The 22,996-nt window shown below is 35.5% G+C and overlaps 1 protein-coding gene across 3 annotated transcripts in view; it reads right to left on the minus strand.

The window, feature by feature from the left end:
* Positions 1–485: 485 nt before the first annotated feature.
* Positions 486–22,996, minus strand: part of PCDH10 (protocadherin 10) — a 37,773-nt gene continuing 15,262 nt past the window's right edge. The window contains exons 5-7 of one of the 3 annotated variants that reach the window (XM_054825032.1): positions 10,159–10,254; positions 8,148–8,222; positions 486–5,809 (exon numbers count right to left, since the gene is read on the minus strand). In XM_054825032.1, the coding sequence (XP_054681007.1) occupies positions 8,188–8,222; positions 10,159–10,254 (131 nt within the window). In that variant the 3' untranslated portion in view covers positions 486–5,809; positions 8,148–8,187. The remainder of the gene's footprint in view (positions 5,810–8,147; positions 8,223–10,158; positions 10,255–22,996) is intronic. The other 2 variants (XM_054825033.1, XM_054825034.1) reach the window with 2 other exon arrangements.

Below are 22,996 nucleotides of genomic sequence, written 5' to 3' on the forward strand. Positions count from 1 at the left end.
TCTGGTTGTGTTGTCTTAGAAATTCTCAACAGTGCTATCATTTAACTTGCTGTGTTATTTTGCTTTGAGATGAAATTATTAGAAACATGTCTGTTTTAAACTGACATGTAGCCACGTCCAAATTTCCAAACTTGACTACACAGCTTGTTAAAAGCAGAGCTGGTGAAGTTTCCCTTTTTCTGGTGTCAAATAATGTTACTGTAGGCTGCTCTCGCTTAAAAATGCATGTGCATAAAGAAAGAAATGAAAACTTCCTTTTGCTGTCCTTCAAATCACTGTGGCTTGGGCCATTGCCTTTAATGGAATTAGGCTCTGATGCATATAAAATGCAGTTCAGTTTTGCAACCTGACTGTTTGGATCCCAGACTTCTAAAGCTTAAGGTTGGTTTGGTTACATTCCCTTTATCGTGTTGTCGTAAGGCTTTGTTAGGCAATACATTGCTCTTCACTGTTAGTGCAACTCAAAGACCCAAAACATGCTTTGCGGTTGAGCATCAGATGAACTTTAATCTTTGAAGTGCGTGTATTTGGAAGCATACTGTTTCATTGTTTGGCTTAACTGAATTTTCCATATTGTATAACATACATACATATTTTAGTATATATTCACCTATTGTCTTCGACTCTCTTCGGAAAGAATGGTAAATGTTTTCTGAATCCTGTTTGCCATTTTAGATATCTTCAGATTGGCTGAAGTGGTCACCATCCAGAGGACGCTGTAACCAGTGCTGACACAGCAAACCAGAAAGCTTTAGCACAGTATGTTTCATCTTGACTCAGCAACTTTTCCAGCACTCACATTTATACATTTTTGACAGGATGCTTCCTAAATGAAGCATTTGCCTTCTGGAGAACTACACCCACATAGATTTCATTTTTCCTGATGTCTGTCAATATCATGAACTTTATTAACAAATTCAAATTCAAAAACAATTTCAATTCAAGAAAGCTGTCCAAGTTAGTTCTTGCTCATTTCTTACATATGAGGATATCTACAAAAACACAGATGCTCAACAATGCGGTTTAAGGGATGCGTGTATTTGTTTATATATACGTATCCATTTCATACCAAGACAGATTAGCAGATTAGAGACAAAATAAAATGAAGGACCTCTTTAAGAAGAATTTGAGCTCTGATTGTAGGGATCAGTGCAATGGATTTAAGTCACAGTTTCAGAATTTCTCGTAGCATATTAGAATAAAATCTTACTGGCTTTTACATTACTGCAAATAGAATAAACAACTTCCTGTTCTTTATAGACATCTGATGCCAATGTTTTGCAGTCAAATTGCAATAACTAAATGTATATCACAGATGCTTATTTTGGCCCCTACACCTTTGTATAGATTTTAATTCAAATAGTCCCAGTGCCGTAAAACTTGAGACTTGAACATGGAACAATGGCAGGATATGATCAGCTTTCTCCGTACAAGACATACAAATATTTAACAGCCTTGCAAAATTGCAATGACAATTTATCAGCCTAGGAAGACTATCTATTTATCCACCCTTTACCCTGAGGAATGATAGTACTTAAAAAAAAGAAAAGAAAAAAAAGCCTACTATAAGCAGGGAAAATTTTGAAAGTCAAATACTGAAATGTGTGCTTGGTTGTGGGTATAATGCATGAAGAAGGGGCTGCATTCAAATCTTGAATGCAAAACTCCATCCTACACTAAGGAACAAGTGTAACTTGGTAGTATCATAAATGCGTTTCTACCCTTCTGTTTGCATTTACTGATAGGAGCTGTAAGAGGAAAATCCAGTGGCAACTTACCAGATTTTGAACTATAATTATACACACACACATCTCCCCCCACACATATATAGTGACTATAATGCAGGAAGCATCATCTTTACAAATTGTATTTATCTGTGCATTGTCATTCCACTTAACTTTGCAACAATACTGATGAAAAATTACTACACCTTCTTCAAATCAGCTTAGAATATATTAACGGAAACACCTCTTTTTTTTTTCTTTCTCTCAATAGGCAGCTTAGTAAAAACTTGCATTAAATCACTGGAATTTTAGTTCAAGTAGTGAAATGTTTCAGTATTGTTTTGGAAGAATCCATCTGGAAGAAAGTGAAGTCTGGTTTTGAAGAAATTGAACAGGCAAGCTGCTTAGAAATCCATTGTTACCTATCTAAATCAGGAATTGGGGAAAAAAAAAATTTACAGATCTCATTCCATTTTGTTATCTTTTATAAGATCCTGTCTTCTGTGCTGGAACTCTAATTTACTCCAAAGACAGTTCTTGACACAGACAGCTTGTTCTCTTATGCTCATAAATTGTAAATTTAAACATTAAATATTGCTTCTGATACCTAATTGAAGGATAGAACATTCTTATCCCTACAGCTGTGTACAGACCACATCCTCCAAAGCTTAGCATGCCCTACTAGGAACACTACAGAACAACAGGACTGAGAGGCTAGTCCACGCTTTTTCTCTGAGGCAAGTTTAAGTACACTTATATCATCCCTGACAGGTATTTTTTGAACTATTTTTGAAAACCTTTAATGAAGGAGATGTCAGAACCTTCCTTATCCCAGCTTTCATGTATAGATACTTCCCCTTAATTTCCAATCTAAACATTTTCTGACTACTTCAGTTTACTTTTGAGTCCAATATACAAGTCAGAGTCCTTAGACATTTGCATCACATAGGCTTAAAGGAAGAGGCAAATACAAAAGCTAATGTTTCAAGGCATTTACATACCTATCACTGCAGATAGGCACCTAGTAGTGTGATGAAATATATGGGAGATGCTGAACAAGCCAATTTCAATGGGAGCTGGCTGGATGCAACAGGTATCTTCCCCGCTAAAACAAAGAAATGGGAGAAATTGAGCCTCCGTACTGCCCAATATGTTTCTCAGCACTTCTCTTGGGACACAGCAGCTATGTACTGGTTCTTAATGTGCCCTAAAGCTTGTGTGGTCGGATGTTACCATACTGACATTCACAGTGAGCTAGGGAAATCAGCAAAAGCTACGTCTTTAAATTTCTTGGGAGCCCAGGCTGTAGTACCTAAAAACCTTTTCCTCAACAGTTCTGCATCCCGTCGTGATTCCCTCTGGGACTCTCCCAATGAACTCAGAAGGATTTCTTGTGTATACATGGACTGATGCCTACATAATTTAACTTTTTTTTTTTTTAAAAAAAAAAGGGCATGTATATCATATAGACTGTTCACGGAAATGAGTGACAGGGTATGATATGGTTTAGTTTTTCAGAAAAAATGGCATGCAAAATGTGGAGGAGTTTCATTAAATAAAAACACTTCAACTGTCCATGAAATAGAAAGGAAAAATATTTCCTTTTCCTCCCAAAGACTGAAAAACCCCTTAATTTACACCACATCTAATATTAAAGAGATACTTGAAAATAAAGAAAAACCAGTTCTAAGAAGGGCAAGGACTTTCTTGCTTTAAAAGCAGAAACAAAAATTTACCAAACTCCTTTAAAAGAAATATTTGTCACAAATTTCATTGCTTTTCTTCATCAAATTAACAAAGCCCGTAGGTGACTAGAAGTCCCACTACCTACAGCTAGAGAAACATTTCACTGCTGTGTTTGCTCAAATCGATAGCTATTGGTGCTTTTTTTTTTTTGATTGTGTTTGTATAATATACGCATTTTAAAAAGGATGCCACAAAATGTTTTGCAGTTATACAAATGTGCTAGATGTACACATTAAAAGTGTTTAACAAGCATATTTTTTTGCTCGGAGTGTTAAATTAACAACTTCAGGGCTCGGTCCAGTAGCTGTTTGCACAAAGAGCTCTTGCAAATTGATCAGGAGTCTTGTTTGGATCCATAGCAGGATGGTTTCCATACAGATGATTTCTATACTTCTATCTAACAGAAAGTGTCATTATAAACAAACAAACAAACAAAATAACAAAAGGAAGAAACCCAAACTCTATTATGACATAGCAGTGGCTAAATTCAGCTTCTCACACATTCATCCTGTGACAGAGGTGGTGGGGATATCAGAATTTCTACAGAACAGCATGATCCAAATTCCACTGCAATCAATGAGAGGTTTTGTCGTGTCTCACTTAATATTGACTCGTTGCTAGGAATTTCTTCAAATTTGGCTAGACATTGATTGATAACACAGTGTTCTCTCATTTGTTTTCAATATTTGCCATATTAAGATACAGTGGGGAAAAAAACACAATACAAAAAGAAAAAAAAAGAAAAAAACATTTTACTAGATTTGTACATTTAGTAAACGGTACTTAAACTCGATGGACATGAAAGTAATTTTAACCTTTACCTTTGAAAGTTTACCTTTTTCAATATTTCATAGAAAAGAAACGCTCTAAGATACCGCTTCAGACCACAGAATTATTACAGAACATAAAGATTATATGCAAGGGCTTAATCCTTTTCCCAACAAAGATGGTAGCCAGCCCGTTTTTAACTCCAGCGGGAGAAGGGTCAGCTGAGAATGTGCCATGTTTCTAATTTCAAATCTCCTTTGTGATAAAAGAGTCAATAGTTTGGCATATACTTTGCCTTGGAAATTTGAATTCTATCAACAACTATTCCTAGCCACAAGAGAAATATTTTTAGGCAATATATTTGTATAGTTTCACAAAACTATGTCAAAGAGAGATGTGTGTGTGTTCGTGTGTGTGTATGTACGTATGCATACTTATGAGTTTGGGATGATTTTCTTAAAATACTTAACTTCACTTACATTATATCTTACATTGCAAAATGTACAGACACCCAGTGTTCTTTTTAACAACATATACAGGTGAGTTTATAGAGCCTTATAAAAGATTTTGTGATTCCAAATTAAAAACCATAGAAATATAATCAAAATAATGGAGAGTGATTTATACCTCTGATAGTACATAGCGCTCTTTCTGGTAATATTGACAGCTGCATCTTTGGCATTGAAGATTCATTACAACTTTTAGACAAAATGTTGTTGCTTACAGCTTTTGTTTTTGTTTTTGTTTTTAAACAAGAAAAACAGGATTGACCAAAATACGAATATTGGGGAAGTACTATTAAAGGTTTATTTTATTTTTGTTTTTAGCAAGGATAGCTTAGGAACCCTGAATTACCTTCTCACTTTAGTGTATGGTGTAGACTGTATGAATCCATTTAAAAATCAACTAAGCTGTACCACGTTTTTCGGAAAATTATATATAATATAATATATATATATTTTATATTTATTTAGAAGCTTTGAAATAGTACAGTAAACACTTTGCAACACGGTGTATAAACTACAGAATGTCTTTGATAATTTTGTGGGTCTTCAGATTAACAACATTTTTATGACCCACAGGTGAAAAGAACATGATCACAATCTCTCTTGTAAAGTTGGAATAGTTTGGGGAACACTTGATCACACAAAAATAATATAAAACAGTCAAGTTTAAAACAGTGATATTGCATTTATAATGCACATTTCTTTTATCTGTACGATTGGCTTCTTGTGGTGAATATAAACATCTAAAGGGCTCAGTGACATTTTGGAGAGAGAACGATATATAGTGCTGTAAACAGGCACACACTGATCAGAGAGGCAAGATCAGTTGCCTCTGAAGTTTCTACAGTTCTACACATTTCAACTCATTTCTCAGGCCTGCTGAGAGCAATTAGGTCCTATTGTTGGCCATGATGTCTCCAACAGCACACAAATCCTTCAGTTACACAGAACTGGATGGCCAAGATAATGAAGTTGAAAGTTGATGCTTTTTGTTGGTCGACTTTTGTGCAAATCATGCTGCTTCAGGTAAGTCCTGTAGAAGTGACTAGCATATCCTTTTCCGTGCTGCAGGAGAGAAAGAAAGACACTTCTGAGAGAAAAAAAAAAAATCGGTCTCCAACAGTTCTTAGGTTTAGTATTTCTTAGAGTGTAGAGAAACAAGCAAAACTTGTCACAAACTGTCGCTTAAAATCCCCATTGTAGCAAACAGTTTAATGTTGATTCACTTTTCAGAGAAAAGTCTTTTTGAGGCTTGATAGCCTGAAAACCAAACTTCACATGCTGTTTTATTATGCTGTCTAACATGTCATGGCAAGTATTCCAATGTGCCTATACAGAATCAGTATAAGAACAAGGCAAATAGTCAGACTTGCAGGTTCGATATTACTGGAATTTCCAAGCCTATTTTTTCCTTGTTCATTGTGTTATTTGAAGCAAGCTCTAGAATCCCCCAAAGATTGAGGAGCTGGTTTTCCTTCTCTTTCAAAATGAACCATTATCCTCATCACCAAATGACCCTTTAGTCTGGTTTGACAGAGACGAAAAAATGGTGCATTAGTGCTACAATTCAAACTTCAGCATTTACTGTCAGGCTGCAAATTAACTTGTGTTACACAGACGAAGAAGGTCAATGCATTAGCAAACCCAAATCCTAATCCACCAGCTGTGGTAGTGGTATTACCTCAAGACACTGGCTGTTTTAACTGTAATTGGGAGCAAAGGTAAAAATGATTTGTACTAGCATTCAGGAAGACCCTGGGTTAAATTCTGATCTCAGTCACACGTGAAGTTGAGACAAGGAACTAAATCACTTGCTGAAATATTATTATCATTATCATTGTCGTCATCAGCGTTGTCCTTATTGTTTAGCAAAGCTTATAATGATAAAATCTGATTTTACCTTAGCTCCAAATCAACTAAATCCCTACCTGAAATTCAGTGTATTGCTGTGCATGAAGTGTTACAACTAAACCAAAAAGGAATCTTAACTTCAGAATGAATCTTTGAATCAAGCCATCCATATATACATGTTGATGCTTGCATGCTGACACACAAACACATCCAGTCTCCGTTCCATTTAACATAAATATATACAGTAGCCATACTTATTCACTAAATATATTCACTAATAAACATATGAAATGTATCTACTGTATCACAGTAGGGAAGTTAGGTTACTTACAGGAAAATGTTAACATGGGTGTTGTATGTTTGTCTAATCTAGCTTGCCTATGCCATAGGATGCACGCGGAAAAATGTGAAAAACATTTATTTATAAGCTATCTGTTCAACATACAGACAATTGCCAGATGTGTTACTAACATTAAAATCAAAACATCTAATATATTATGTTTTGGATGTTTCACTTCTGTAGTAAATTAGTAGCAGAATTAGAAAGGATTTTTAAAAGCATCCACAAGATTTTTTTCTACATTGTAGTCAAGATTAATGAGATCAGAATCTTCATGATGTTTTGAGGCAGTATATGAACAGACCAATCAAGTTTCTACACATCTTTTAAAATATCTTTTTAAATGTTACAAGAAACAATCATGCCAATAATAGTAATAGCAATAACAAGATTTATATTTGATCTTCAACACTTTTTTCCAAAAGTTCACTAATAATTTTGGTTCTCTTGTAAATATGTCTAGATTGCTGTCTGATTGAGGAACTTGTGCTGCAGTACAGACACAGTAGGACTTGCATGGGAGAAAACTATACAGCTATGCAGCCGGGGCAGCTGCTGCTTTCCTGCGGCACTCCTGTCCTACTCCTGTCTGACACAGTGCATTGGCTGCTGGTGTTGATGTGGCACTTGAGGTGCACAGCAAAATCTGTTTACGATATTCTTTCACATAATACAGAGATTGAGTTAATGGCCCTGTCCAGTTTTTTGCCACGTAAATTAGTGCATTTTTTAATTTTTAAACTTCAGTTAATAGGCTTATATTACAAAACAAAGGGGCCATTTTCTAGAAATAACTAAATATTACACATTAGGGTGCAGAACACCTGCATCTCTTCCCACCTACAAAAATCTTCATCCCAAATCCTAAAATATCCTCTGCCAACACATAAACTGCATTGGGTTTTCAAAGGCAGCTTTTGTCCTCCATGGGTTTTTTTTTTTCTGTATTTGCACAGAAATTTATGTGCGAGCAAATCTCTCTGTATCTATACCAGTTTCCGTCTTTTTACAGATGGGGAATATAAATCAGAGAGGTTAAATGGAAAGGAGGATGGACTTAGCTTAAAACAGAGGGCAATGAAAGTTCTGACATCTGTTTCTGGCTCTGTGTGTGTGCATGCATGTGTGTTCATAAATAAACTTTAAAAAGAAACACTAAGCCTCTCTGTATCACAATTTCTCCATCTGTAAAATGGGAATAATATTGCTTACCTATCTCCTAGAGGTGCAGGAAGGTTTAAATCACTATTCTTTATAATCCACTTTGAGATCCAGAGATGGCAAGTGCTATAGAAATGGAAGTATCAGAGTCAGTGTAAGAGCTGGAACAAGAACACCATAATTTCTGGTGCCTAATATCTCCTCTGAGATCACAGCTCTCTCTTTCATCCCTATTTTATCTCCTGTTCCGAACTCTCAAACTAGTGCATAGGGAAACTTCAAGTCTGTGTGAGTACAGGTACTAGTTAGAAAGAGGGTTTTAAGAATAAGCAGTTTCATAATTCTCTTAATGTAATTATACTATTTGTACATATATTCTAATAGTGTTTGAGGTGAACAAAATGATTAAAGAATCACAAGTATTCCAATTAAAATTCTTAGGGTACATGATTTGTGCTGTATTGGCTATCGATCCTTCCCCAAAGACCTTAACAAAGATTTTGAGTGTTACAGTAAGAGCGTTTAATGCATAAAATTTATATGGAATTGCAGTAAAAACTGGAAATAAAAACCAGAAAAAATACATTAAGATTAATTTGTTCCTCGGTACACATTAGTAAGCCTCCCATTCACAGTGAGCTAGTTCTGTGTAGACTGACGAGAGAAGGCGTGTAAAGACATCAGTGGGAGATGAACAGAAAAAGAAATGAAAACCACTAACATCAGAAACAGAAAGGAGAAAATAAAGTATGCAATGATTATTCCTAGCTTATGAATCAGAAATGAACAGAAAATACTGTAAAGCCCTAGTCTCTCTAATAAATCTTCCTTTCACCCTGCTGTGAATCATCCTATTGCATCCAAACTTGATGTCACACTACTACTTTACAGCCGTGAATACAGTCATATACATTTCCTCTTTTGGCAAACCCTGGAAGGGATTGCCTGTACTTGGAAGACCTTCAAACTCTCTGAATAAAAATTTTCTCCTGCTTAGTACTGCCAGCTAATCTAACTAGGACAGAGAGAAGGGCCACTGCTTCCCTCCACAGCAGCAAAACCCCACATCCTACACCTTTTACTACTACTGTCGCTTTCACTCTAGACTATATTTAAGAGCTCCATCAACTCCCACAGCATTATATCGGCTGTAACAGGATGACTGCTGAGCTCCCCCAAGTGCCAACAGTCTAAAGATCCAAATGAACCCCTACATAATAAAATCTCCAAAGAATATCCAATGCCAGGCATGCTGCTGCTGTTACAGAAGTATTGCTGAGACCACTTCACTCAGGAGAAAGAAGACAGCTGAACTTAAAAAACTCTTTTAAATCAAAGCTAGCTATGCAACAGGAGAACAGGGGGGAAAGCCAGTACGTAAACTGTCATCTTGCTATTTCAGATCCAAATTCTGTAAGTTAGCACAATTTCCAAGTAATATTTGTTTTCATATGGGCTTTCAGATATGGGCTTCTATGCAAGCACTCAAGGCGTTATGTTTTTTCTTGTGGGTCCCCTATAAAAAATGTGTGCCTCCCCATGCCACCCAACACTGCAACCGATACAGAGACTACGAGAGGCAGTAATCTGCATTCCACTCAGAAATAGCCCAGCTATTCCGGTGTTACAGTGAATACCTTTCGCTTGTAGTGAACAATAATTTAAAAAGGAGTTAATTACCTCATATATGTTATGGCAATGTTGGTTTTAAATTTGCATTATTAATTTTAACTCTCTTTATATTTGTATGGTTTGCTTTATGGTCTATACATTAACTGTAGCAGATTAAATATTGCCCTTCACTAAGTCCCATTAGCTTTGACAGAGCCCGGAATGGATAATTCTAGAGACGACCAACAGACTGCAAATTCAGCATTCTTGTTTTAACTTGGCCCAACTGAATAGAGACCAGGATTTAAGCAGTGGTAGAAGGTATTCTATATGAAATAACCTGGCTGTTTCAGTTCACCTGGAGCTCTAGTTCAGTTATCAGCAACTATATTTTTGGAAAGAGGTCAACAAATGAATGGGAACGCAGAGTAAACTACCATAGCTCCCTCACCCTTTGTAGTGGTGCATCCAGGTAAAGGGTGAGACACACGGCTGGGACTGGGGCTGGGGCATGTAGGATGGGGATTACTCTGCTGCCACCCACGTTCTGTGGATAAAAAAGTATTCCAGTTATTGCAGGTGTCAAGTCAGTATCTTTTGCAGTCCTTTTTTTTTGGGGGGGGGAGCTATTACTTAAAGAAGTTTTTTAAAGCATTGCTAATAATTTTTTTATGAAAATCCCACTAATGACATTATAAAGAGATTGTTTTATCCAGTCCAATAAACTTTGGTATGCAAATATGAAAGTAATATTTTTTCTCCTATATCTTTTCCTCATGAATCAGTCTAAAGGGAACTTATTTTCCTTTTCTTTCAAGGCTTTAGTTAAGAAATCTATGTAGAGCACACTTGGACAAAATTGTTTGCATTCCAGATTCCCATGTTACATTTTACAAAATTAATGTGGTTTTGTTAACTCTGTATTAATCAAATGGTTGAAAAAAGGAAGATGGAACATACTTCTGTACTTTAAAAAAATAAAAAGGGCCAACTCTCCCCTAATGTCAGTGAGTCAGTTGGCTCTGGTGGCCATCGTTTATGTGCTTAAGTGTATGTCTGAAGACTCCTGAAGGCCACCAAGGGAGTTAGGTAAGAATGGGACCACATTCTGCCTGGCCGTTTCTGACACCTGACAAGACAGGGAAGGCAGAAGAAGCTCCTTCATGTGAACATCTAAGTTGCACCAAGGCAGAATTTGTCCCTAATAAAGACATGCAATTCAGCATGACTGAAATGTTCTTTCTGGGATCTGCAAACCCCAAAATATAGTTTCTAAAATAAACCAACAGCATTTGGACTGATGGGTGCAATTACCCAGATTTCATGTGAAATGAAAAAGAAATTTGAGCATTAGGTCTTCAGGCTGTGAACAAATAAAGTAGGCCAAAATGCAAAAGTTTGGAATTGTTGCACTGAATCTTATCTGAAAATAGACTTGCTTTCAGCTAAATACCCCCCACCCCCAGACCATTAAAATCTTTCCTTCCTTCGAGAAAACACTTTACTTCTGGAACAAAGGTGATTATGCCAAAAAGCTATCTTTTGTATAAAACAAACACTGTACCCACATATATTGTCTTTTCCTTTCGTCTTGCATTAAGTGCATACATTTCCATGTCTATATTCATTTAAATCAATTCAAGAAACAGTGATTCCCAGCCAAGCCAAAATTTGACAGTGATGGACATTGTACTGACCATAATCTAGTGAACATGAAAAAATAGTGTTACCTATTCCATGAAAAGGGGGAAAGAGGTTTGTCCTTTGCGCTTAAGTACGAAAGTGCCGCTTTTCAAATTTGAATGTAGTGTTGAATGCGATATCAACAACTTAAACAGATTATCATTCTTTCTTGAAATAAGTTTATTGACCAAATTTCTGACTGACACATATCACCACTGCATTTCGAGATTGGAAAATGCGTACTTAAAAGAGATTTTTAATGTTTGGAACGTGTCTTGGTAAATATGTTCATATCGCAAGTGGAATATCTGATACAAATGTTGACCCATCACGACAGTCACTGAAATTATGTTTCTCTGGTGCTATTGAGTGCTCTGAGTTTTATATTCTAGCTGGACTTAGCTGATCATCAGGGAAAAAAAGAAAAAAAAAGCATTTCAGTTCTTAAGAATAAGTATCCAAGTCCTAGCTCATGTAAGCACCAGATAATTTTTTCTCTGTTTCGGACTATCCGCAAGCATAGGCTTAAGTTTAAGCACTGACCTTAATCAACATGTGCTTTACATTAAATGTATGATTAAGAAGGATTTTCTTTTGAATCGAGTCCTGGATTTTGTCATAAATGTTCTGTGGCACATAAGACACTTTTATGTGTATTTTATTTTCTGTTCTAAATGCTGACGATTTTTTTTCACTGCCAGCAACAGCCCAGTGGCATAGTACATGTCGGATTTGATTTATCTCTGGTTGCCATTATTTACTGCAGAAACAATGCTTTTTAGTTACTACAGTTCAGCACAGAAAGTGCTAAACTATATTCTATAATGTACCATAAAAATACCAAAGACCGTTTTCCCACAAGATACAGTGAGCAGAAGAAAGCATTATCATCTTTCTGTACTATTATAACCATATTATCTACTTGAAAACACTAAAGATAATACATGGCATCACCATTATATTCAGAGAATCGTGGAATATTTAGTTTTGCAAGAGTTCTTATAATTATGTACTGTATTAAGGCCAATTAAGTAATTCCTAAATTATTCCTGATGTATGTCAAACTAAGCACAGAGCATATTCTCTAAGAATATTTCCAAATTCTCCATCAGCACCTTATTGTAATTGCATAAATGATCGAGTAGCAAATTCACATTCTTCCCAATTCACTGTAAGCTAATCATTTTGGTACTATCCTTAGTAATATCAGTATTTCATTCCTTTTTTTATAAAAAATGCTTATGTATTCATATGCAACAATAATTTATTCTCCTCAATCTTCTTCTTCCTCAGTATTTTTTTTTCCCAAAATTCACCATTTTATTGCACCCTTCTGAAATCTACAATATACATCTCTCTAAGCTGACAAGCCTGAAAATGAACATGTCAGTTTGAGAGTTAACCAATGCAGAATACACTAATGGCTGGCTACAATGTGACAAATTTTCAGTGCCCTGGGGAGAAGAGAAGGGATATGAAGCATTCCTCCTAAATTGCTCTTAAGTGCCTAAGTTCCCTAGAGATTCAAGGGAGAAGCAGACATGTATAAGTCACCATTTCGTGGCCTTCAGAGGTGCCTAAATTAATCATGCTGGATTTGGCCTGAAATAATTAAATTTACTTGTTCTTACACGAGGTAACATGCATTACAGTATTACATCAGCATCACACTGTGTAGTCCTATCCAGTTTATCTTTGCTGTGATGTTTTTTCCACCAGTCCACTCTCCTGGCAGGGATTAGGTGGCATGAGGATCTGGCAGGTATGTCCCCTTCTCATATTGTGAGCGCTTTATTTTCCATTTCTAAAGCCCAGTACTTAACATTGTTTTTCATGAGCAGCGTACACTCAGATTTCAGAGAGTCTGTCCCAGTTTACCAAGACAATACACTTAAGTGTATCACATAAACTTTTCATGTTCATTTCAAAACTTCTCTTACTCGAAAAGACACACTGGCTCAGTTTCGATCCATGAATAAATTTGCCCATGACCATTCTTTGTCACTTAAGACTAAGAGAATGGAATGATTTATATCCACATTCTTAAAATTTCTGCCATATCGAGCAATATATGGGGGCCATATAGTGGTCTCTTATTCAATCTGCTTTCAGGAATGGTCCCTGGCCCGTGTTCTGACACCCGTGCCATGTCCAGGACTTGTTAGGGCAGAAAGCTAGTTGACGCGGGCTAAAGGGATGCCAGAGAGTGTGAGAGTGCAGACTGTAACATTCCAGTGCTGGGAAGGATCCTGTTTAATTAATAAGAAGCAGTGTAGCCATATTGAACATAAAGAATACTGCAAGTACAAAGCACACAGCATTTTATCTCAAGTACAGCACAAAAAAGGTATTACTGCATCTCATTTATAAGCAAGAACTTTTTTAGATCTCGATTCCTATCAATACACACGGCTGCGTGCAGCTACATTCCATTGTCATCTAAATTCCAATCAAGAATAGATGAGTGTCAAATTAAAGCACAAATAGGCAACTAAAAAAGTCACAAAGTGACAGAATTTCACTCTGACATAAGATGAATCCACAATATCAGCATCTATAAAATTCCTTATGAATAAAGAAAGGTTGCATTCAAGCAGTTTCATAAAGAATCCTTCTCCAGTGCTGAATGCAGCCATGATGCTGGAGGTGAAAAGATAAAGTCAGAGGACTCAGGTTACTTGCTAAAACAGGAGTCTGTCATCCCCGTAACTTCTTTGGTGAATCTACTCTGCATCCATTTTTTTTATTTCTAATCCACATTACTCCTGACAACCTGTGGAAATGCCACGTAAAATAACACCATTTACACATATGAAATAGATTCATGTGTATGCAAGAAAAGCAGATTTACTCTTGCAACTCATACATGCACATAATTTTCAGGCAAAATTTAGGAAGCAAGTTCTGAAGATTTGCTTTCCCATGTCCACAATATTTTCTTCAACCAATAAAGACCATTGTCCTACCAAAGAAAGAAATCACATTACCTTAGGAAAGTTTGGAGTTCTAGTGAATCCACATTGATTACCATCATCATGTTTAGTTCTTTCAACAATTTTATTAAATTGAAGTTAAAAATTATATTCTATCTCCTACTTCCTGTCTTACAAGAAGGTACCAAATACATAGTTTTTCTCTCTTCTGACTTCACCATACTATGTTTCTGAAACAAATTAAATATATTGACAGCTACTTCCCAGCAGCAGTCATCCTACTGCTAGCATGAAACTGTGGATTCTCGATGGCTAGTGTACAAATAGAGCTATTTACAGGCTTGCCAGATAAATAGCAACACCGATCCCTATAGCGTGCTTGTCCAAACATGATAAATAGATGCAGCTCCTTCTCTTACTGGCTGTTTGTTGCATTCTTTAAATGGCTTTCCCTATTTTTCCTCCTTTGGTCAAGAAAAAAAGAAAAAAAAAAAAAAGAGGAAGGGAAGCCCTCAAAAATTAAAGCAGTGGAAATGACAGCGGAAAATCAGTTACTGTGTGCAGCAAAAGAGCCAGAAACAAGAACAATTTCCTCTGCTGTGCAGGCCAAGGAGTTCCTCAGATAGAGGCAAGCAGAGAAGAAAAGACTTTGCTGCGCACAGACCCAAGATTAGGCACACACATTCAATTCTCCAGCTCCTGACTGTCACAATAAGGAAGTCTGTACATTTAAGAATAGCACTTATTCATAATGAATAGAGTTTGCCTATCAAAAATAAATAACTTTAGTGCCTTTGAAAATTTTAACTGCAAATACCTCATTGCTTTCCAAAGAGACTCATGTCCATAAGTGGCTAAATTACTTTTGGCATAGGATTTAAATTTATAGGACAAGAGGCATTTTGGAATTTTAAACCAGCATAACACAGTAATCTCAAAAATTACTCCTAACGTTTCAAGTAATGTTTCTGCTGTTTTGTTTTGTTTTTTTTTTCCTTTTTTTTCCCCCCCCATATTCCACTGGTAGGAATCCAGAAAATGGCATTTCATTATTTAAAAACAAAAATCTCCACAAATGGTATACTCACGGCAGACATAAGCACTCTCACAATTGACATAACTGAATAAATATAGCACCAGTCTGAGATAGTTAGATATACAAGACTTCTATGTGTTCCAGTCAGACCTGGGAAGTACAGACTTTTACAGCTATTAGAGGAAAAGAAATAGTTTAAATGATACATTGTTAAGACAAACTAAAACCATAATTTTCTTTCAAATAGAAGGTACTCAATTTTTTTTAACTTTTTCAATTATTTTCCTGCACTGTAGGGGCAAAGAGCTATAGAGTCGTCTAAGATAAAAAATGCTATGTAAATCTAATAATGGCTACATTTTTTATCAGTATTTTGTACAGTACAGGGTACTGTTAATTCTGTCCAAGATCACAGTTATATAAAGAGATTCAAGCAAAGAGTATTTAAATATAACAGCTAACACCTGTGCTTTAAAATTAAAAGAAGGCTTATTTCTTTTTCTTATATTCATTATTGTCATAAAATTTGATTAAAATAATGTAAGTTATAGGTTTCATTGGGCTAGAGCCAAGTTATCTTTGCGTATTTATATATTCCTTTCTAATTTTGCTTTCTGAATTATCCATTTCCTTTCTATTATTGCAGTAATACTCTGTAAGTGTTCTTCCCTTTGAGCGATAGCTGCAAGAGGAATCCGTTCAGATGAAGAATGCAAACCAGTCATGAATGCGAGATAAAAATACCTTTCAGAAGTTATGCAGTAATCATTGAACAGTGAATCATCATAAGTGGTTTATTCAAGATCATAGAGTACCTACAATAATGAGTAAAAATACATCATAGTCTTGCTCTCCCCTTACTATATTTTAATTAGTATTACCTGTTTATTTCAGGTTTGGGGTTTGTTTTGTAAGCTTTATTTACCTAATAGACATAACGTATCTGAAGTGGCAAACTTGAAGTGTAAGTGAATAAATCTCTCAGTGTTTCAGATACCGCAAAAACGGGAATGCTCTATTAGACTTTTTAGAGAAGGAGAAGTATTCCATTAGATTTCTTAGCATTGTTAGATGTTGGCTTTTCAACTCAGTCTCCATTTTTGCTGAGCAATTTTGGATGTACAGTTATTCTCATTCATGCAGAAATGAGAGCTGTATCCTGTCCCAGAGATAAATTCCTCAATATAAGTGAAGAGTTCCACTGTCTGTGACAGGATATGCAGGATAGTCAGCTATGTAGATCAGATTTAAAGTTGAAAGATACAATTTTAACATTATTATTTTTTTTTTAATTCAGCATTACAACGTTTTCTTTCTTCTTACCCCAAGAACTGTAATATGTACATGCAACTTATTGGTGCTAATTTATTTGCTTTTACTTCTGTGCATTTTTACTTCAAACGTGTGGAAATCACAAATTGAATTAAAAATGATTAATGAAGGGATCAGACAGCTCACAAATTTACCTGATTCGTATTAGAAATCAAGTAGGCTAAATTTAAAAACAAAAATGTAGACAGGCCTCATTTTTAAAAATTAATCAAGTGTGCCATTCAAAATAGCTGTTATTTATGTTTGTGCAAATGTAATGCTATAATGTCCATCATAGCTGTGATAAAACTACACAAATTTCCAGAAATGAGATGTAACTAAACAAAAAAACAAAGAAAATTATTCTTCCATCATATTAAATGTACAAAATTGTGATTTCCCTTTTTCTTGGGGGGGGGGGGAACTTTTCCAAAACAGTAAAGACTTCTTGCTTAAAACATCTTTTTATATATGTATGTTTAGCATCAGCAGAAAATGTTGTGTGACATATCCTGCCATACAGAAATAGGCCTTTATGATCCTAACTAGATTAAAATACCCCAAAAATATTTACATGCACTTTTTTATTCCTTTGAAAAATAATCAAAGGATTGTGAGACATTTCTTTTCCTGGTATAAAGACATGAACGTTTTTCTCCTCTAGGTCATTTGTTCTAATCTAATTCAGGGAGATGGATAATGATTGCAAGTTAAACCGTTCTTTGTGCTAGCTCTGTGGTAGATTATTTCAAGTAAATTGATGGTCCAATTCCTAAACATTTAACTGTGCAAAGGCTTTTGAAAGCTTTTTAATTTTATTTGTAAACCAACTTGACTTGGATAGGTCCGGTTGAGCAGGTGACAAATATTTTGTGGAACGAGAACCTGGGACTACATCTATACTTTTACATGAACGTAGGGACTTGAGCACAGACCCAAGCCCCATCTCCCTGATTGCGTACAGACCTTCATTGTACCTCTACTGCAGAGTCAATGGCTACCCAGGCTAAGAAAGAGAGGCGCAGAGTGATGACAAGCTTACCCTTACATTTTTTGGATGATGCAAAGAAGTCTCATGCAAATCATTTGACTCTGCAAGCCTAGACCTATATGCATCTATCAAAGGTAGTGTTGATGTTTAGTAAACATGCCACACAAATCAAAACAGCCAAAGAAAGGGATTTTTTTCTCCCTTCCAATTAACTTTGCTTAGGTAACCAGCCCTTTGGGGAAGAGACCAGCTTTTTAGTTCTCTCTCTATGTATATGTCATAGTTAACATGATAAAATCCCAATTCATACATAAAATATGTTGATGATGTTGGCAATAATTACCATGGTAATGATATAGTTTCATCAATAAAGATGAAGATGCTTGCGTGTATGTAGAAAATACTGCAGACCTAATTAGGGGGCTACTTTAGAACACAATTATTGTTCCAGAATGTCTCCTTGTACAAACACTGTTATTCTGTGCAGCAAATTGTGCCTCTACATAGCTTATTTTAACCTGCTTTCAAAGTAGATTAAGATATGTCAAAGTATTTTTTTAGAGCAAAATAAGCATTTCTACATAGAAAGTTAAGGTATTATGGCAATATTTGACTGTTTTCATATTAAAAAAATCTTAACTTCTTATTAGGAAGAAAAAATATCCTATCACTAATGTCAGTATATAACTTTAGGAAAGCTCTAAAGTATTATAAAAGAAATGCACATCTAGAATGATCCACAATTACAGAAAAAAAAAAAAATTAAAGCTACTTCTTATCACCAATTATAGACCAAAACACTACTGAGATGGATGTAATGGTGCTATTCCCACTGTTAGCACCTCGGGACCTGGTCTAAAGTATTGGAAACAGATCAGAATCAGACTGATCAGGTATTCATTGTGAAGACAGTCTCTGCTAGAGATCCTACAGAATCTAGTACAACAGAGTTTGAATCCTGGATTAGGGTTTTTGGTCACTACAGTAAAAATACTTATAAAAATAATGGCTAATATGACATGACTGAATGAAAAGTCAGAAATTATTAGAATTTATTTTAAAAATATAGGAATTGTTCAAAAGCTACATTGTATTTTCCTCACCAGTGTTATTTCACTTATTTTATTTTCTTCAGTCAAGTTCAGAATCTTTCATGTTTTATGAACATTCAAGTCATTATGAAAATTTCTTGACTGTCTGCAGAAAGGCAGTGTTCAAATCACACGGATGAATAAGAAGAAATAAGCATAAATTACGCAGTAAGAAGAATATGCAAGTTAGAAGAATCCTGGAGTCACTCTATGAGAAAACTGTTTTCAAAAACCCTACAATTTATTGATCCCATCACAATTTTATAACTTGTATTTATACAAAATACTTAAAACATATGTAAAAATATATTCTTCACATTATATTATTTGAGTACAGAAAGATCTACTTCTGGTGTATTCTGCTCAGAATAATATACAGAGTATGTATGTTTATGTGGAAATTGGTGTATGAATAAATCCAATGGCTTAGGCCAGTAAGGTGAAAATTTGATAACGGGACATAAAGAAACCCTTTCAAGTATGAGGATTTTTATCTTTTTCTACATTATAATTTGTAATATAGCTGCTGCTGTTTTCATTTATCCATGCAATGACCTAAACCTCAAACAACAAAGCAGCAAACACCCAAATCCCCACTATTTAAGCCTCTGGTTTCAAGCATACCCCATAATCATAAGTTCGACAGATTACTGTATTATTTGTGTCAAATGTGTATCATTTTATCAAATGTGTATGATCTTATCAGTTCATGACCTGGTTGTCCTTCAATTGTTTTGCTGCCTTGCTGCTCTCTTGTTATTGAGAACGGCAAACGAAAGTGCCCAGCTTACCTTCTCTGTTTTCATGCAGTTTCCTGTTTACTACATGTCCCTATCATGGCTTGTCTAAATTAATTAGCTTTTGATATGACTTTGCGTAGAAACATTTTCAGAAACATTTTTGCCGTTACACTATGTATTTCTATGGAATGAACAGATGGCTAGAGTTTTGTAATACTTTTTTAGTGTATTTTCAATTCAATTTCTTTTTACAACCTGGCATTTTATTTCCTTCTTGCTGGCTTTGTACATTGGGGGACACTTTTCAGGGAATGATTCCATTGTCTTTTTTCTCAAGAAGAGTTCAAGTTTCTCATGATAGTATACGTTGCCTTCCTCGTTTATCTTTTCTAAGGTTCTGCACTGAACATACCCATCGGAACACAGTGCAGGAATCGCTAAGCAGACACAAACTTGAGCAGATACACTCACATGAGGCAGAGAGCGCTCCACGAAGAGCTACCAGTTAACATTTGTAGCTATTGCACTAACAGCATAACTTTAGCGAGTAAGTTCGCTCAGCTATGCCACCGTGCTGACACTGCTCTGCAGCTTTCGATTCCAGAGTGAGCTAGGTCAGAAGCAGACTGAGTTTTCTGGACCATGCTTCACTGCACAATGTGGGCATACGTAGTCTATTAGAGACTTGATTGACCTAAACCATTTTATGCCACCTGCAAATACCTCCCCCTTTTTCTCATTTCTGTTTCTAGATAATTAATTTTTTTAAACTCCATGGATCTCCGCATAGACACTTAGGGAACTCTGCTTCTGCTAAAATGTTCCATTTATCCTTATGATTTTTTTCTCTTAGACACAGAGTCTGGTAATGCTTTACCTTGTGACAACACTTGCTTACTTTAGTAGCTTTTTCTACTATACAGAAGCTATGGTTTTGGGGTTTTTTTGACAGTTCAAATACACTGTATTGATTAATTCTCACCCACTCTATCAAAATTCTAATAGATTGACAATCTTTCTGTGAAATTTTCCTGGACAGATGCCAGCTACCCTGTTCTTAAAACTCCTCCAATTACAATTTTATGTCCTATGCTAAGGTTTCTCACTCGTCTCTAATTTACAAGATTTTTCTAGTACCTTTTTTAACAATAAACAACTTCTGACATTCTTTGGTTACTAGCTTTTGTTAGAAACTGAAAATTAAAGAAACACATAATCCACTGACTTCTTCCTATTTGTTTTAGTCAATTTTTCAACAACATCCTCTTCCATGACTCAGTGTTGCACATTTATTTGAAAGTGTTACCTGGGATGGGTGGCTTCCTAAATATGCCACTCCGTCTTTCTCTGTCCCACCTCTGGTAAATACAAATGCAAAGAAACAGTTTAGAATTGCTGCAACATCCTCGTCCTCACTAAGTGCAGCTCAAGAGACCCACCAATTCTCTCCTGGCTTACTACACTTGACATCTTAAAAATTGTCTGTATTTATTTGCATGCCTTTGGGTATTTGCTTGAAGAAGTCCCTCTTATCTCCACTAATTACTATCCTAAAGTTTACCTGCTAGAACTTATGCTCTTTTCTGATCATTTTGCTTAAGAAACCCTCTTTTTTTAAGAGACCTTTTTAGTTCGAGTAGTTTTTGTACTCTGCAATATACTTTTTCTTCTTTGCTATTGGTTTCACATGGCCATTTTCATACATGCTGTAACTCTTCATACAGTATTTTTGCTCAATATGTGGGTTCTGTTTCATACTTTTTAATCACTTCTTTTTAAAAAATCATTCTACTGACAAACTGATTTTGTTATGATCTTTGTTAAGAAGTTGAATTTAATTTTATTACAATTGCAATTACCCAGTGGCTCAACTAAAGTTCCTTCCTGAATCAAGTTCCTCTTATGCATTCCTCTTGCCTTATTCATTGAATACATTAATAATGAATTATTTACTTATTGCTACAACTATTGCGCTTTCTTTTCTTTGCTCCTGTTACTTGCTATACAATTATAATCTAAAATTTTACTAAAGAAAATATTAGACAAGGGAAAATAAAACAGAGAAATATTATTCTTGTTGTGTAGCAATTTTAGCTTTGAGATTCAAAGAAAAAAAGAAAAATTAAATCTGGATTCTCAAGTGTGGGTTACGTAATACCACTCATTTATGTTGTTTACTACCAACATTTTACCTCCTTTTTTTATGCCTTTATACCAGAAAAGCGTAGAATGTAGACCAATGTCTATATGTAAACACATTGTTCAACAACATTGCTTATGTTAGCCGAACAAAATTTTAAATCCTTAAACTATCAATAAAACAAATATTTCATTGTTATTTGAAATAAAACTCCCAGGTCAAGAACAAAACAGAACAGAATTACCATTGTGGTGGGAGCAGATATAATCATTATGGTAATGCACATACTGCATCGGAACTCTGTTGTGATTAGAGCATCAGTGCTACAAAACTCAAATTTTTAACTGAAGTGACAGAGATAAAATTAGTACTGCTAGATTACAGCTTAGTACTAAAGAATGCTTCTTAGAGGTAAATGATGGAAGACCAGTTAGGGAAAGATGAAGTCAAGAGTCGTTAGGTCATAGCTAAGTGAAATTTCACATTGGTCTTCAAAGTATGACCAGATGATTGACACCTGACATTTTAGCCTACACAAAATAAGCTGATTGTCTCAGGAAAGGTTTTTTAGGAATGACTTTCACATATCAGGCTCGGTCTTCAAATTTAGAAGCTTTCAGTAAAGCAAATCTAAAGAGTGAAGTGGTAAAAAGACCTCTCTGAAGGACTGAAATACCTGGACAGTTAATTAAGAAGGGAGAACTGAGCTGTCTGTGCTGAGAATGATCTGTAGCAAAGATCTTCACATGCCAAGACTGCTAGTGCAGCACCTTGCAGAACAACTAAATGCTTTATAAAAATAAATAAATTAATACCATTCAGTGAGATTCTTTTTTTTTTTTACCCTTGATCTGCTGTCCTAAAAGACTTTTGTTGCTTTAAAAAGGGTCAGTACTGCAATGTTAATGTCTTTGGCTTATTTGGATGAGATAAACATCATAAACTTGAAGTCAAGGAGATTACAGTCTCTAATAAAATACAGAAGGCTGCTAAATGGAATGAAAAGACATATTAGATCAAAGTATTACTCAAGGGTTCTACAACTGGCTCAGACTCCAAAAGGAATTATGAAGGTCTTTTTGAGATCTATCACACTCCTTCATTCCACCCAGCCACAGTCAAAAGGTGACTAAAGAAAGAGGCAAGATTGTAGAACAAGACAGAAGGCACGGAGGAGCACTGACAAAAGTCAGTACTATGTAGGCTAAAAGATGATCTCACCGAAGGCAAAAAGTTTTGCCTCCTTCCTTCCAAAGCCTTAACATTAACTATGTAAATAGTTACTTCAAAATAATACACATACTGTTTATTCACAGAATATTACTCAATCATAAAAAGAAGCTCCTAGTACAGTTCCCCTGACT

Source organism: Grus americana, chromosome 4 (assembly GCF_028858705.1).
Source record: "Grus americana isolate bGruAme1 chromosome 4, bGruAme1.mat, whole genome shotgun sequence".
Classification (NCBI taxonomy): Eukaryota; Metazoa; Chordata; class Aves; order Gruiformes; family Gruidae; genus Grus; species Grus americana.